The sequence below is a fragment of the Jaculus jaculus genome, chromosome 8, assembly GCF_020740685.1.
Source record: "Jaculus jaculus isolate mJacJac1 chromosome 8, mJacJac1.mat.Y.cur, whole genome shotgun sequence".
NCBI classification, from domain to species: domain Eukaryota; kingdom Metazoa; phylum Chordata; class Mammalia; order Rodentia; family Dipodidae; genus Jaculus; species Jaculus jaculus.
Window position 1 is genome coordinate 109826306 of NC_059109.1, and position 12906 is coordinate 109839211.

The window sequence follows — 12906 nt, forward strand, 5'->3', positions numbered from 1 at the left end:
CGGAATCCAAAGCCCTGAGTATGCTAGACAGGTACCTTTACCACCGAGCTATACCCTCAACTCTTGACTTAGATGGAAACTGGATGTGATGGTTTATATTGACTATCACCTTGAGAGGACCTAGAAACTCCTGTAGGGGACTGTATAGTTAGTTGAGAGTTTGTGAGAGATTTTCTTAAGTTAATTGGGTGGGAAGACTCACCTTAAATGTGGCTGACATCATGCCATGGGCTGGGGACCTGGACTGTACAAAAAGGAGGGAGCAGGGTGAGCAGCAGCTGTCATCACTCTCTGCTTCCTCACTGTGGGCTGAATGTGACCAGCTCTGCTCCAAGCCCCTGCCACCATGCCTTCCCCACCGTGATGGGTTGTAACCTGGGACTGTAAACTAAAACTTTCCTCCCCTCCCCACCAACCTTTTCTCTTTCTGATATTCTGTCCCAGCAATGAGAAGACAGCTGATACACTGGGCTTGTGAAGGAAGATCAAAGGGGTGCAGAATATCTCACCAGCCACTCAGCTAGGGTTGAGAGGTGTTTAGCCTTCATGGTGGGGCCAGTGTTGGACACAGAGAAGACTAACAAGGGTGTTAGAAGACTACAGAAGAACTCTCCTAGAGAACCATCACTATTGCACAACTCTCTTGTGAGGCACGTGGTGAAAATATTTATTCACGGAACAAAAGTCATCACACTGACAGTGGTCCTGGGGGTTGGGATTCCCCAGAACAAACAGGGCCTGAGACTTTCTGTGAAGCTGTGGGAGTCTCTGCCTAATAGTCCTGCCCTCAGCCTTGATGTCCCAGTTGGGAGTGACTGGGGTGGACAGGCCTGAACCTTCATTCCTTGAGCCAGATGAGATCCAACCTCATGCTGGGGTCTTGTTCTTCTGGCCTGATCCCTGGGCCACAGGAGGCCTGATTAGCAGCACAGTACCAGCCCCAACCAGGCTTGTGGTCCTTACTGATGGGGAGGCAGGCCTGCAGCTCCTTTCTCTACAAGGACAAGACTCAAGACAGCCGAGTTGTTAGGGGAGAGAACCAGGCTGTAGACAGGGGCCTGCCACCAGCCAAGTAGAGGCCATCTTTGGTATGAACTATGCCAGGACAGACACTGGGGGCATGTGGCAGTCTGTCAGCTCTGCCAGAAAGATATCTGGTATACCTTGCTCTGTGTTGCATTCCCAGCACCTAGAACAGGGCTTGGTACCCAGCAAGCACCCACACACAGAGTACAGGGGTGCATCCAGCACTCTCAGGGTGCTGACCCTTCTCCCTCCTACAAGGCACTTAAAGTTGGGTTCAGCCCAGAGGGGCAGTAGAGTGGCCCTAGTCATACAGTCCCATCTCCCCTTCCTCCTCTTCCTCCAGCCCTGGCCCATCAGGGACCAGCTGGTCAGCCTCAACACGGTGGGATGGCGAAGTGACTGGGCCCGCCCGCAGCCAGGGGTGCAGCAGGATGCCGGGGGCTGAAAGCCGCTCCGAGGGCTCCCTCCGAAGAAGGCAGCGGATCATGCAGCGGGCAGGAGCGGACAGGCCCTCGGGCAGGGCATAGGTTCCTCGACGAATTTTGCCAAAAAGCAGGACAGGTTCCGAGTCCTGGAAGGGGTAGTGGCCAGCCAGCATGGTGAAGAGTGCCACACCTAGGCTCCAGACATCAGCTGCCTTGCCAGAATAGGTAGGCCGGGAGCTGAGGATCTCGGGTCCCACGTAGGCGGGGCATGCATGTTTGTCCCACAGGGAGTCATCGGGTCCAGTCAGCACACAGGCATCGTCCAGGTTCTCCAGCACCAGCTTCGTTCTGGGGCAGAAACAGGAGGGTCAGGTTGAAAGGCCCAAAAATTCAGAAGCCCAGAAATACTATCACGCTCCAAAGGGAGCTTAAGCGGGCCCCTGCATACCTCAAACTCCAGGCTTTACTCTCTGTTGGAAGCAAGAATCCCTCTTCTCATTATATCAGAGCCTGCTCCTAATATAAAACTAGGTAAAAAGGGCATGAGATAGCCCTCAAGGATGAGTAATGAAGTGAACCACTTATTTGGTTTCTGTAAATAGCTTGCACCGTAAGCCTTAGTAGCCTGCCTCAGACCACCAGGGTCATAGGAGACTGATACCACACTCTGCTACTCCCACCCAAGGACCTGCGCAAATGCTGATCTCCAAGGTCATAGGAGACTGATACCACACTCTGCTACTCCCACCCAAGGACCTGCGCAAATGCTGACCACCAAGGTCATAAGAGACTGATTTGGTCCACGAGGAGCTTGAACAAATTAAACTAATTGGCTTAGAAACTATGGAGTGGCACAAACTGACTGGCTCGCACCCTGCGGGCTCCTGATATTAAAAAAATGATTGGTCTAATGCACAGGCTTTGTTAGAAACCCTATAAAAACTGTCCCGTTCCTGCATTCGGCGCTCTGAAGTCCTCTACCCCTGCGCGGTGTACGACTGTGGGCCCCAGCGCGCGTGGAATAAAAATCCTCTTGCTGTTTGCATCAAGACCGTTTCTCGTGAGTGATTTGGGGTGTCGCCATTTCCGGGCAGAGCCTGGGGTCCTCATTCTGGGGGTCTTACAAGGTCCTGCCTAGAACCCTGCACCACAGCAGTGCCCACTGCCCCAGTGCCTGCTGGGTGGTTGACACGTGAGCCAGCCCTGTGAGATCTGTTTCACAGATGGGGAAGTTAAAGTGTTTCTCAAAATGACAGAGCAATCACCTGCAAACTGACATTCCCAGAGGGACACATTTCCAAGTGTCTCTGGGAGGAGGCTGAACGGGTAAAATTTCTCTTAAACCAGAAGCAAACTTTGGGAGGAGAGAGTCTGTAATAAAAGAAGGAATAGGAAGTGTGCCACACGTGGCAGAATGCTAGGCTAACCACGGCACAGGCGGGTTCTGAGCCCTGGCTCAGCTCACTCAACCTCGCTACAAACTGTGTGCAAGATGCCATTGTACAGCTCCCCAGGCTGCTGTGGGAACACTGGTCTACCTACTTAGAGCCAGGGCTGCCTCTTCCCTAAGTGTCTGGACTACACTAGCTCTTGTCAAAAAACATAAGGGGGGCTGGAGAGATGGCTTAGCAGTTAAGCACTTGCCTGTGAAGCCTAAGGACCCCGGTTCGAGGCTCGGTTCCCCAGGTCCCATGTTAGCCAGATGCACAAGGGGGCGCACGTGTCTGGAGTTCGTTTGCAGTGGCTGGAAGCCCTGGCGCGCCCATTCTCTCTCTCTCCCTCTATCTGTCTTTCTTGCTGTGTCTGTCACTCTCAAATAAATAAATTAAAAATTTAAAAAAAAAAACATAAGGGTAGGGGGGTGATAAATGTATGTGGGGGATGGGAGGAGACATTAACCTGTGTTATCTGTCATTTACAATCGCTACTTAATCTCTTGTTTCCAGTGCTAGGGATCAAACCCAGTGGCCACAGCAACACTTTACCACCAAGCCACAGACCCCAGCCCCACTTCCATCTCAGTCTAACTGAACATACCAGTCAAATCCAAACATACAAAGTAACTGATGGGTGCTCTTTTTTTGTTTGTTTGCTTTTGTTGCTGTTATTTTGTTTCTCAAGGTAAGGTCTCACCCTAACCCAGGCTGACCTGGAATTCACTACGTAATCTCCGGGTAGCCTTGAACTCACGGTGATCCTTCTATGGCTGCCTCCCAAGTGCTGGGATTGAAGGCATGCGCCACCACGCCCAGCGGTTTTTGGTTTTTCAAGGTAGGGGCTCCCTCTATCTAGCTCAGGCTGACCTGGAATTCACTTTGTAGTCTCGGGATAGCCTCTGCCTCCCCAGTGCTGGGATTAAAGGCTGTCAGGTTTTTCAAGCAAGCACTGTCAACCACTGAGCCATTTCACCAGCCTGTTTTTAAATTTAATTTTTATTCTATGTTGTTTTATTTTATTTTTTAATATTTTTATTTATTTACTTATTTGAGAGAGAGAGAAAAAGAGGTGAGAGAGAATGGGTGTACCAGGGCCGGTAGCCAATGCAAACGAACTCCAGATGCATGCACCACCTTGTGCATCTGGCTTTACATGGATACCGGGGAATTGAACCTTGGACTATCTCCTTGACTCTCTGGGCCTTAGGCTGCTTAGCTATCATTCGGGATAATAGCAGTACCTACTTCCTATTGGTCAGAGTCCAGGCCAAGTCAGAGAACACAGTGCCGCTCTGTATCACTATCAGCTATTGTAACTATCACGACCACAATGCTCTTCTCCAAGGGGCTTCCAAAAGCACAGAGTCAGATGTAGCCCAGGCAGTGGTACTAGGTCTCTCTCTCTGTGTCTCCCTTTCTCTCTCCCTTTCCTCCCTCCCTTCCTTCCTTCCTTCCTTCCTTCCTTCCTTCCTTCCTTCCTTCCTTCCTTCCACTAGTGATTGAACCCAGGGCTTTGCACCTGCTAAGCACATATTCTAACTTATTCTGCCTTCCTGGGCCTCAGTTTCCCCACCATGGCCCACCTCTCAGGTGTGTTTCTGAAGTCACACTCACCTCTCACAGTTGGCGAACACAAAGCGACACAGTTTGAGATCACGCAGGACTAGGCCGTGCTGATGGCAGTGCGCCAGGGCAGCAGCCATCTGCCTGAAAAGCACCATGGCCTCGGGCTCGGGAACACAGCGTCGGTCACGCACCAGGCTATGCAGGTCCCCGTGGCTCTGGGCAAAGAAGGTGTAGAGGAGCTGGGTGCCCAGCAGGATCTCGGTGGGCCTGGCGACGTGCTCGTGGGTGGGCAGTCGTGCATAGGGCTCCAGCACTGCCCTAGCCTCGCAGGCCGGGTACACCTGTGGGCAGAGCAGAGGGTGAGCACAGCTGGGGACCTGGGAAGCCCGGCTAGCCTGGCAAGTAGGCACAGCCTGCCCTTTTCTTCTTATTGATTTATTTAAGAGAGCGAAGGTTGGAGAAATGGCTTAACAGTTAAGGCGCTTGCCAGCAAAGCCAAAGGATCCCGGTTTGATTCTCCAGGACCCAACGTAAGCCAGAGGCACAAGGGGGCGTGTGTGTCTGGAGTTCGTTTGCAGTGGTTGGAGGCCCTGGCGCACCCATATTCTCTCTCTCCCTCTTTATCTCAAATAAATTAATTAGTTAAATATATTTTAAAGAGAGAGAGCAAGACAGCAAGAAAGGCAGAGAGAGAATGGCTGTGCCAGGGCCTCTAGCTATTGCAAACGAACTCCAGACACCTGCGCCACCTTGTGTGATGTCAGCCTGTCCTTTAGACACTACTGTGTGCAACACATGCCAAGGCTTTTCATGCTAAGTCACTCAACTCAACAGCCCTGTGAGGAGCTGACTCAAGCCATTTCACAGGAGAGGGAACAGAGGCCAAAGAGCTAGCTAGCATCACCCTGGGACTGGACCCTAAGCACTCACTCTGGGAGCTGAACTGCTGCCCAGTGGACTTAAGCCCCAGAGAATTGAACACAAAGTATAAGCCAAACAGAAAAAAAAAAAAGTCACCCCCAGAGGCAGGAGGGACCCAAAAGAGGTAAGGCAAAGGCTACCCCCAAGGCCTCCTTTCTCCCCTGCAGCCAGCGCAGGGTGCTCACCTACAAGCCCTGCCCAGCTGCCCACACTCCAGCACAGGGAGGGGACAGCCTGAGCAAGGCCGCAGACTAACTCCTCACGATGCCTGCAGGTCTGCCAGAAGGACCAGGAGAGATGTTAGCATGTTTCAGTTTGGTTTGCAGTGGTGGAGCTCAAACCCAGGGCCTTGAATATGCTAGGTAAGTGTGGAATAGTGTCTTCCTTTAAGCATTTTAGTCTATTTGAGAGAGTGCGTGCGTGTACGCTCCTGCCACTGCAAAGTGCTGCACCACCTTGTTAGTACTGAAGACTCAAACCTGGGCTGCCAGGCTTTGCCAGAAAATGCCTTTAACCACTGATCTATCTCTCCAGCCAGTAATATTTTAAAATATGTTAGGCCTAGAGAGATGGCTTAGCAGTTAAGTCACTGCCTGAAAAGCCTAAGGACCCAGGTTCAATTCTCCAGATCCCATGTGAGCCAGACACACAAAGATGAAGCAAGGGCAAGGTCGCACATGCCCAGTAGGTGGCTCAAACGTCTGGAGTTTGATTACAGTGGCTGAGGCCCTGGTGTGACAATTCTCTCTCTCTGTCTCTTTCTCTCTAAAAAATTTTAAAATATTTATTTATTTGTTTGAGAGAGAGAGGATGCATGCACCAGGGCCTCCAGCCACTACAAGATAACTCCAGCAAGGAGTGGTGGCTCACGCCCTTAACCCCAGCACTTGGGAGGCAGAGGTAGGAGAATTGCTGTGAGTTCAAGGCCACCCTAAGACTACAGAGTGAATTCCAGGTTAGCCTGGGCTAGAGAAGGAACCTACTTCGAAAAGGGAAAAAAAAAAAGAGAGAGAGAGAGAGAAACTCCAGACACATGGGTCACCTTGTGCATCTGGCTAACTAACGTGAGTGCTGGGGAATTAAACCTGGGTCCTTAGGCTTCCCGGGCAAGTGCCTTAACCACCAAGCTATCTTTCCACTCCCATTATTTTTTTAAATTGAGGACTTTATTGTATGAACATATTATGGACTAGTATTTTAGAAGGGAGCACTTATTTTAAAAAGTGACACTGGCAAATTGATTAAATGGTTTAGATGCCAGTGGGATGAGTGTCCCAGGCTGGGGTATGGCCATGCACAGGCCCTCATGCAATGAAGAGCTCATTCTGCTTCTGAAGTGCTGGTAAGGGTTAATGTGGCCAGCATGGGTGGGCAAAGGGACAGGGACATATGGAGAGAGTGGCAAGTCTCATGGGAAATGTGCTTGAGGTTTATAGACATTAAACACATATCTGGAAGGCAGGTCTCATTTTACTGGCAATAAAACTAAGTTCAGAAAAGGAGAGTGATTAGTTAGAAGCCACAGAACTCATCAGTGGCAGAGCTGGTATGGTAACTTTGGTTGGTTTGACTTTGAACTTGCATGTTATTTGAATATATATATATTCACATATATATGTATGTATGTATGTATATGTGTATATATATATATATATATATATATATTTTTTACTTTATGTTTTTATTTTTCTCAGACCCACAGGGACTCATGCACAGCCATGCCCCTGAGTCAGAGGCTATTGTGTTTAAATTTCCCCCCAACCCCTACTCTGAGGTAAGGTCTCACTCTAGCTCAGGCTGACCTGGAATTCACTGTGTAGTCTCAGGTTGGCCTCAAATTTATGGCGATCCTCCTACCTCTGCCTCCCAAGTGCTGGGATTAAAGGTGTGAGCCACCACACCTGGCTGTTTCTTTTTTTGTTTGTTTGTTTTTTGAGGTAGGGTCTCACTCTACTCAGGCTGACCTGGAATTCACGATGTAGTCTCAGGAAGGCCTTGAACTCTCACAGTGATCCTCCTACCTCTGTCTCCTGAGTGCTGGGATTAAAGGCGTGTGCCACCACACCCAGCTTATGTTTCAGTTTTTTTTAAATATTTTATTTATTTGAGAGAGACAGAGACAGAAAGAGAGAATTGGCATCCCAGGGCCTGCAGCCACCGCAAATAAACTCCAGACACATGCGCCACCTTATGCATCTGGCTTTACGTGGGTACTAGGGAACTGAATTTTGGTCCTTTGGCTTTGCAGGCAAGTCCTTAACCACTAAGCCATCTCTTCAGCCCCTATTTTTTTAATTTTTATTTATTTATTTATTTGACAGAGAAAAGGGGAAAAGAGAGAGAGAGAGAATGGGCGCACCAGGGCCTCCAGCCACTACAAACAAACTCCAGATGCATGTGCCCCCTTGTGCATCTGGCTAATGTGGGTACTGGGGAATCAAACCTGGGTCCTTTGGCTTTGCGGGCAAATGCCTTAACTGTTAACCCTCCAGCCTGGCACATGCCTTAAATCCCAGTACTTGGGAGGTAGACATAGGAGGATTGCTGTGAGTTCAAGGCCACCCTGAGACTACATAGTGAATTCCAGGTCAGCCTGAGCCAGAGTGAGACCCTACCTTGAAAAACCAAAAAAAAAAAATTTTTTTTAAATAGGGCTGGAGAGATGGATTAGTGGTTAAGGTGCTTGCCTGAAAAGCCTAAGGATCAATGTTTGACTCTCCAGATCCCACATAAGCCAGATGCACAAAGGTGAGGCAAGCGCAAAGTTGCACATGCCCACTAGATGGTGCATGCATCTGGAGTTTGATTGCATGGCTGAGGCCCTGGGGTGCCAATTCTCTCTCTCTCTAAAAAAATTTTTTTAATCAAAAAATAAAAAAGGGCTGGAGAGATGGCTTAGTGATTAAGAGCTTGCCTGTGAAGCCTAAGGACCCCGGTTCAAGGATCGATTCCCCAGAACCCATGTTAGCCAGATGCACAAGGTGGCACACATGTCTGGAGTTCATTTGCAGTGGCTGGAGGCCCTGGCGCGCCCATTCTCTCGCTCTCTCTCTCCCTCTCTCCCTGTCACTCTTAAATAAATAAGACAAAATAAACAAAAAATAAAAATAAAAAATAAAAAAAAAGCCAGTATAGTGGCTCATGCTTTTAATCCTAGTACTCTGGAGGCTGGAGTAGAAGGGTCACCATGGGTTCAAGGTCAGTCTGGGCCACAGAATGAATTACAGGTCAGCCTGGGTTAGAATGAGACCCTACCTCAAAAAAAAGGGGGTGGGAGAGCTGAAAAGATGGCTCATTGGTTAATGGTGCTGGCCTGGATTTGATTCCCTAGTACCCAGGTAAAGCCACATAAATGCATAAAGTGGCTCACGCATCTGGAGTTCTTTTGCAGTGGCAGAAGGCCCAGGTACACTCATTCTTCTCTCTCTCATAGATAAATATTTTTAAAAAGAACAAAACAGTCTTACTAAGGGCTGGAGAGATGACTTAGCAGTTAAGGTGCTTGCCTGGGAAGCCTAAGGACCCTGATTCAACTCCTCGGAACCCATGTAAAGCCAAATGCACAAGGTGGCATTTGCATCTGGAGTTTGTTTGCAGGAGGCCCTGGCACACTCCTTCTCTCTCTCACACTCTCCCAAATAAATATTTTTTTAAAAATGGGCCCAAGAAGCATAAGGAGCTGGTGGAGTTGCATAAAGAGTAAGAGAGACTATGCGCCCTGGGCAACCAACAGCGTTCCTGCTCTCATCCCCTTCCTTTCGTGCTGTGAGCCGCCAGTGTTTGATCTTGTCTTTCCAGGTTTCTCTCAGGAATCCTCAGATTTCTCTAGCCCTTATCATATCCTGGATGCCAGGCTCACTGCTATGTGACAGCACACATGACCTCAGTTTTCCTATGTGTGAAGCAGCCATAGGTTAGGCCCCATCATCTCAGAATCCCAAGAAAAAAAAATTTTGCAGCATGGTGGATGTACATGTGTGTGTGTGTGGCATATGGATGTGAATGCACATGTGTTCATGCATGTGGAGGTCAGAGGTCAACATAAGGTATCTTTTTTTTTATTCAAGATAGGTTCTTACTCTAGCTCAGGCTGATCTGGAACTCAGTCTGTAGTCTCAGGCTGGCCTCGAACTCATGGCGATCCTCCTACCTCTGCCTCCTGAGTTCTAGGATTAAAGGTGTATGCCACCATGCCCAGCTAACCTAAGGTATCTTAATTGCTCTCCATCATTGTTTGTTTTGTTCTTTTCAAGGTAGGGTCTCCCTCTAGCCCAGGCTAACCTTGAACTCACTCTGTAGTCTCAGGCTGGCCTCAAACTCAGCTCCATCTTCCTACCTTTGCCTCCTGAGTGTTGGGATTAAAGGTGTGTGTGCCACCACCATAGTTTTAAGCCAGAGTCTCTCACTGAACCTGGAGCTTGCCAATTCACTAGCCTGGCTGGGCAGCAAGCCTGAGGGATCATCTTGTCTCCACCTCCTCAGTGCCAGGATTTCAGTGCCAAGGATCTGAACTGCCCGCTGAGCCACCTTCCCAGCAACCAGAAGTTCTGATGTCCTGCCGTGCCTTGTCCTTCTGCAGTGCAAACATTTTCAGTGGCTCCCAGCCCAGTGAGAGTTCCTTCCTCGTGCTTCCAGGAGCGGCTGTGGCCAGCCCTCATCTCCCGCCCTCTCCTGCACACCCCTAGGGACAGTACAAGTTCCTTTTCATGTGGGTCTTTGCACAACCTCCCCCCACCCCAACCCCTTATCACACATCCACCAACTCCTACTCAGGCTTTGGAGACAGACACACTTCTGAGGGCTTTGCAGTCCTCCCGTGGATCCTACGGTACCTGGTGTCATTTATCACGGTATGAAGCCTATAGATCTAAGCTATGAAGGTCCCACAACCTTTACCTCTCTGGTCCCAGCTAGGGCTTCTCTGGCTGCTTCTCCCCGCCCCCCATAAATAAATAAATAAATGCACAACAATAAACAAACAGCATTAAGTATCAGGCTCCTGGCAATCCTCTGGTGCCCAGACCCTTTGCAGGCCCCTGGGATGCTTGGGTGCGCCTTTGGGACATACCTTGCAGGTATACTCCACGCCTGATGGGCAGTGCAGGGCCCGGTAGGTCCGGGTACCCTCCTTTGGCTCCAGGAGGACATAAGGCCCCAGCCGGGAAGCAGGGCCCACAGCAGACGATGCAGTGTCTGGAGTAGGGGAAGAGTTCAGAGGCGACGGGCAAGGGGGAGGCCTGGGCCGGGGCTCACTTCGAGCAGGTTTCAGGATGGGACCCTCAGCAGGTGAGTCACCGTTCGACCTTTTCTTCTTGCAGGGGACACCAGCAGGAGTGGCCAGAGAGGAGGTTCGCATCTAGAGAGGGACAGGAAGAGAAGCAGGAACAACCAGGACACATCAGAGTTGGCTCCACACTGAAGTTCACTCGATGCTTTGCTCCCAAATGCAAACATGCAATAAGGAAGGCCAGGCACAGTGAGGACCCTCTGTAATACCAGCACTGGGGAGACAGGAGGAACGTTAGTTGGAGGCCTGTACACACCGCGAGCGCCACAAACGCTGGAGACCCAGGGGGCCCCCGGACCCCGGCGCCCCCAACCGCAGAAAGTATGTTCGGAGAGAGAAAGAGCGAGCATGCAACATGCAGACTTCGCCCGCGGGCTCCCCATGCACCCTGTGCCCGGCCGCCCCTCCAGCTTGCCAGGCTCGGGGAGGTCCACTCTGCCGTCCCCCGCCAGGTACCTTGTCCTGGGAATCCACGCGGGTCTCCGCTGCGGTGATCTCGGGGTCCCCGGCCAGCTCCCGCACCCGGCCCCTGGCAGCAGACTCGTGGGGGAACCTCCGCCGCCTCCTCCGCGAGTGTCTCGAGGGCGCCGGGCTCCGCGGTGCCGCTGCCCGCCGGGCTGATGTAAACCTGAGCTAATCCGCCGCCGCCGCCGCCTGACGCCGGGCTGCGCGGGATTGCACCATCCCGGGCCCCGCCTCCCCAGCCTGGCCCACCCCCTGCCCCTCGCCCCAGGGCCTCTCCCGCCCGCCAGCGGAAGCCTCTATTTTGATTGCAGACGTTAGCCTTTGACTCTGTCTATCATGTGAATCTTTTTTTTTTTTTTTGAGGTAGGGTCTCACTCTGGCCCAGGCTGACCTGGAATTCACTATGGAGTCTCAGGTGGCCTCGAACTCACGGCGATCCTCCTACCTCTGCCTCCTAAATGCAAGTGCTGGGATTAAAAGCGTGCGCCACCACGCCCTGCATGTGAATCTTTTATGAGTCTCAGTTTCCCCACCTATGAAATGGGAATAACAATCTACCTTTTCGGTCTGGCTACAATACTGCAAAACTACTCGCATCCTTCTCCAGCCTTCTGAGAGCCATCCTTCCAAGTGTGCACCCACCTCTGCACACACCCCTGCTGCTCAGAAACAAAATCACTGGAGAGATGGCTTAGTGGTTAAGGCGTTTGTCTGCAAAGCCAAAGGACCCAGGTTGGATTCCCCAGGACCCAAGTAAGACTCATGCGCAAGGTGGCATACGCATCTGGAGTTTGTTTGCAGTGAATAGAGGCCCTGGCACGCCATTCTGTCTCTCTTTCTCTCTCAAATAAATAGGAATAAAATATTTTTTTTAAAAAAAGAAGAAGCCGGGCATGGTGGCGCACGCCTTTAATCCCAGCACTCGGGAGGCAGAGGTAGGAGGATCGCTGAGAGTTCGAGGCCACCCTGAGACTACATAGTGAATTCCAGGTCAGCCTGAGCCAGAGTGAGACCCTACCTCGAAAAACCAAAAAAAAAAAAAAAAAGAAGAAGAAGAAATTCGCTTTCTCTGCCTGGGTTGGGGGTGTGGCTCGATGCTAGAGCACTTGTCCAGCATGCCCGAAACAAAACAATCTTCTCCCCTACACAAAGGAAACCCAACTTCAATTCTGCCCGCCAAAACATGGGCCCAGAACAGTCATAGGGTTGTTGAGGGCAATAACGCATTTACACTTATATTTGCATTACATTACATTTGCCCGCTCAGGACGCATCTGTAGTCAGAGGCTCAGGCAAGAGGATCAGTAGTTTGGTCACTGCCTGGGCTGGCTTCGTATTGGAGACTTGTCTCAAAACTTACATGTTCTAGAGGGTATGGGGGTACATTTCTTTAATCCCAACACTCAGGAGGCAGAGATGGGAGGATCTCTGTGAGTTTGAGGCCAGCCTGGGAGTACAAAGTGAGTTCCAGGTCAGCCTGGTCTACAGTGAGACCCTACCCCAGGGGAAAAAAAGAGAGAGGGAGGGAGAATGGGAGGAAGGAAGGAAGGAAGAAACTAACATGTCTGGGGCTGGAGAGATGGCCCAGTGGCTAAGAGTGTTTACTACTGTGTGTTAGGGGAAAAAAGCAGGAAACCAGAAAACACTCAGACCAACAGCAGAGATAGGCTTTATTGGGGAAAGCCGAGAAGGGTTCTCTCTGACCAGGCAGGTAGGAAGCAACTCCCTTATAGACTAGGAGTACTCAGGGGGGCAGTGGAGGCCTTACAATTCTTCCGCT

At 50.7% G+C, this 12906-nt stretch overlaps 1 protein-coding gene across 1 annotated transcript; it reads right to left on the bottom strand.

Annotated features, from left to right (window-relative positions):
- Positions 1-643: 643 nt before the first annotated feature.
- On the bottom strand, positions 644-11244 carry Trib3 (tribbles pseudokinase 3). The gene is made up of 4 exons (XM_045156870.1): positions 11118-11244; positions 10443-10730; positions 4502-4794; positions 644-1799 (listed from the first exon to the last, which is right to left on the bottom strand). Exons 2-4 carry the CDS (start codon positions 10728-10730, stop codon positions 1328-1330), a joined length of 1053 nt encoding a protein of 350 aa, XP_045012805.1. The 5' UTR covers positions 11118-11244; the 3' UTR covers positions 644-1327.
- Positions 11245-12906: the final 1662 nt, after the last annotated feature.

What these genes read in the sequence shown, in the direction of transcription:
- Trib3 (XM_045156870.1), bottom strand. Translation starts at nt 10,730, where the DNA reads ATGCGAACCTCCTCTCTGGCCACTCCTGCTGGTGTCCCCTGCAAGAAG. An exon ending in GCGTGGAGTATACCTGCAAG is followed by an intron (nt 4,795 to 10,442) that starts GTATGTCCCAAA and finishes CTCTGCCCACAG; the next exon opens with GTGTACCCGGCCTGCGAGGC. An exon ending in GTGTTCGCCAACTGTGAGAG is followed by an intron (nt 1,800 to 4,501) that starts GTGAGTGTGACT and finishes TTTCTGCCCCAG; the next exon opens with AACGAAGCTGGTGCTGGAGA.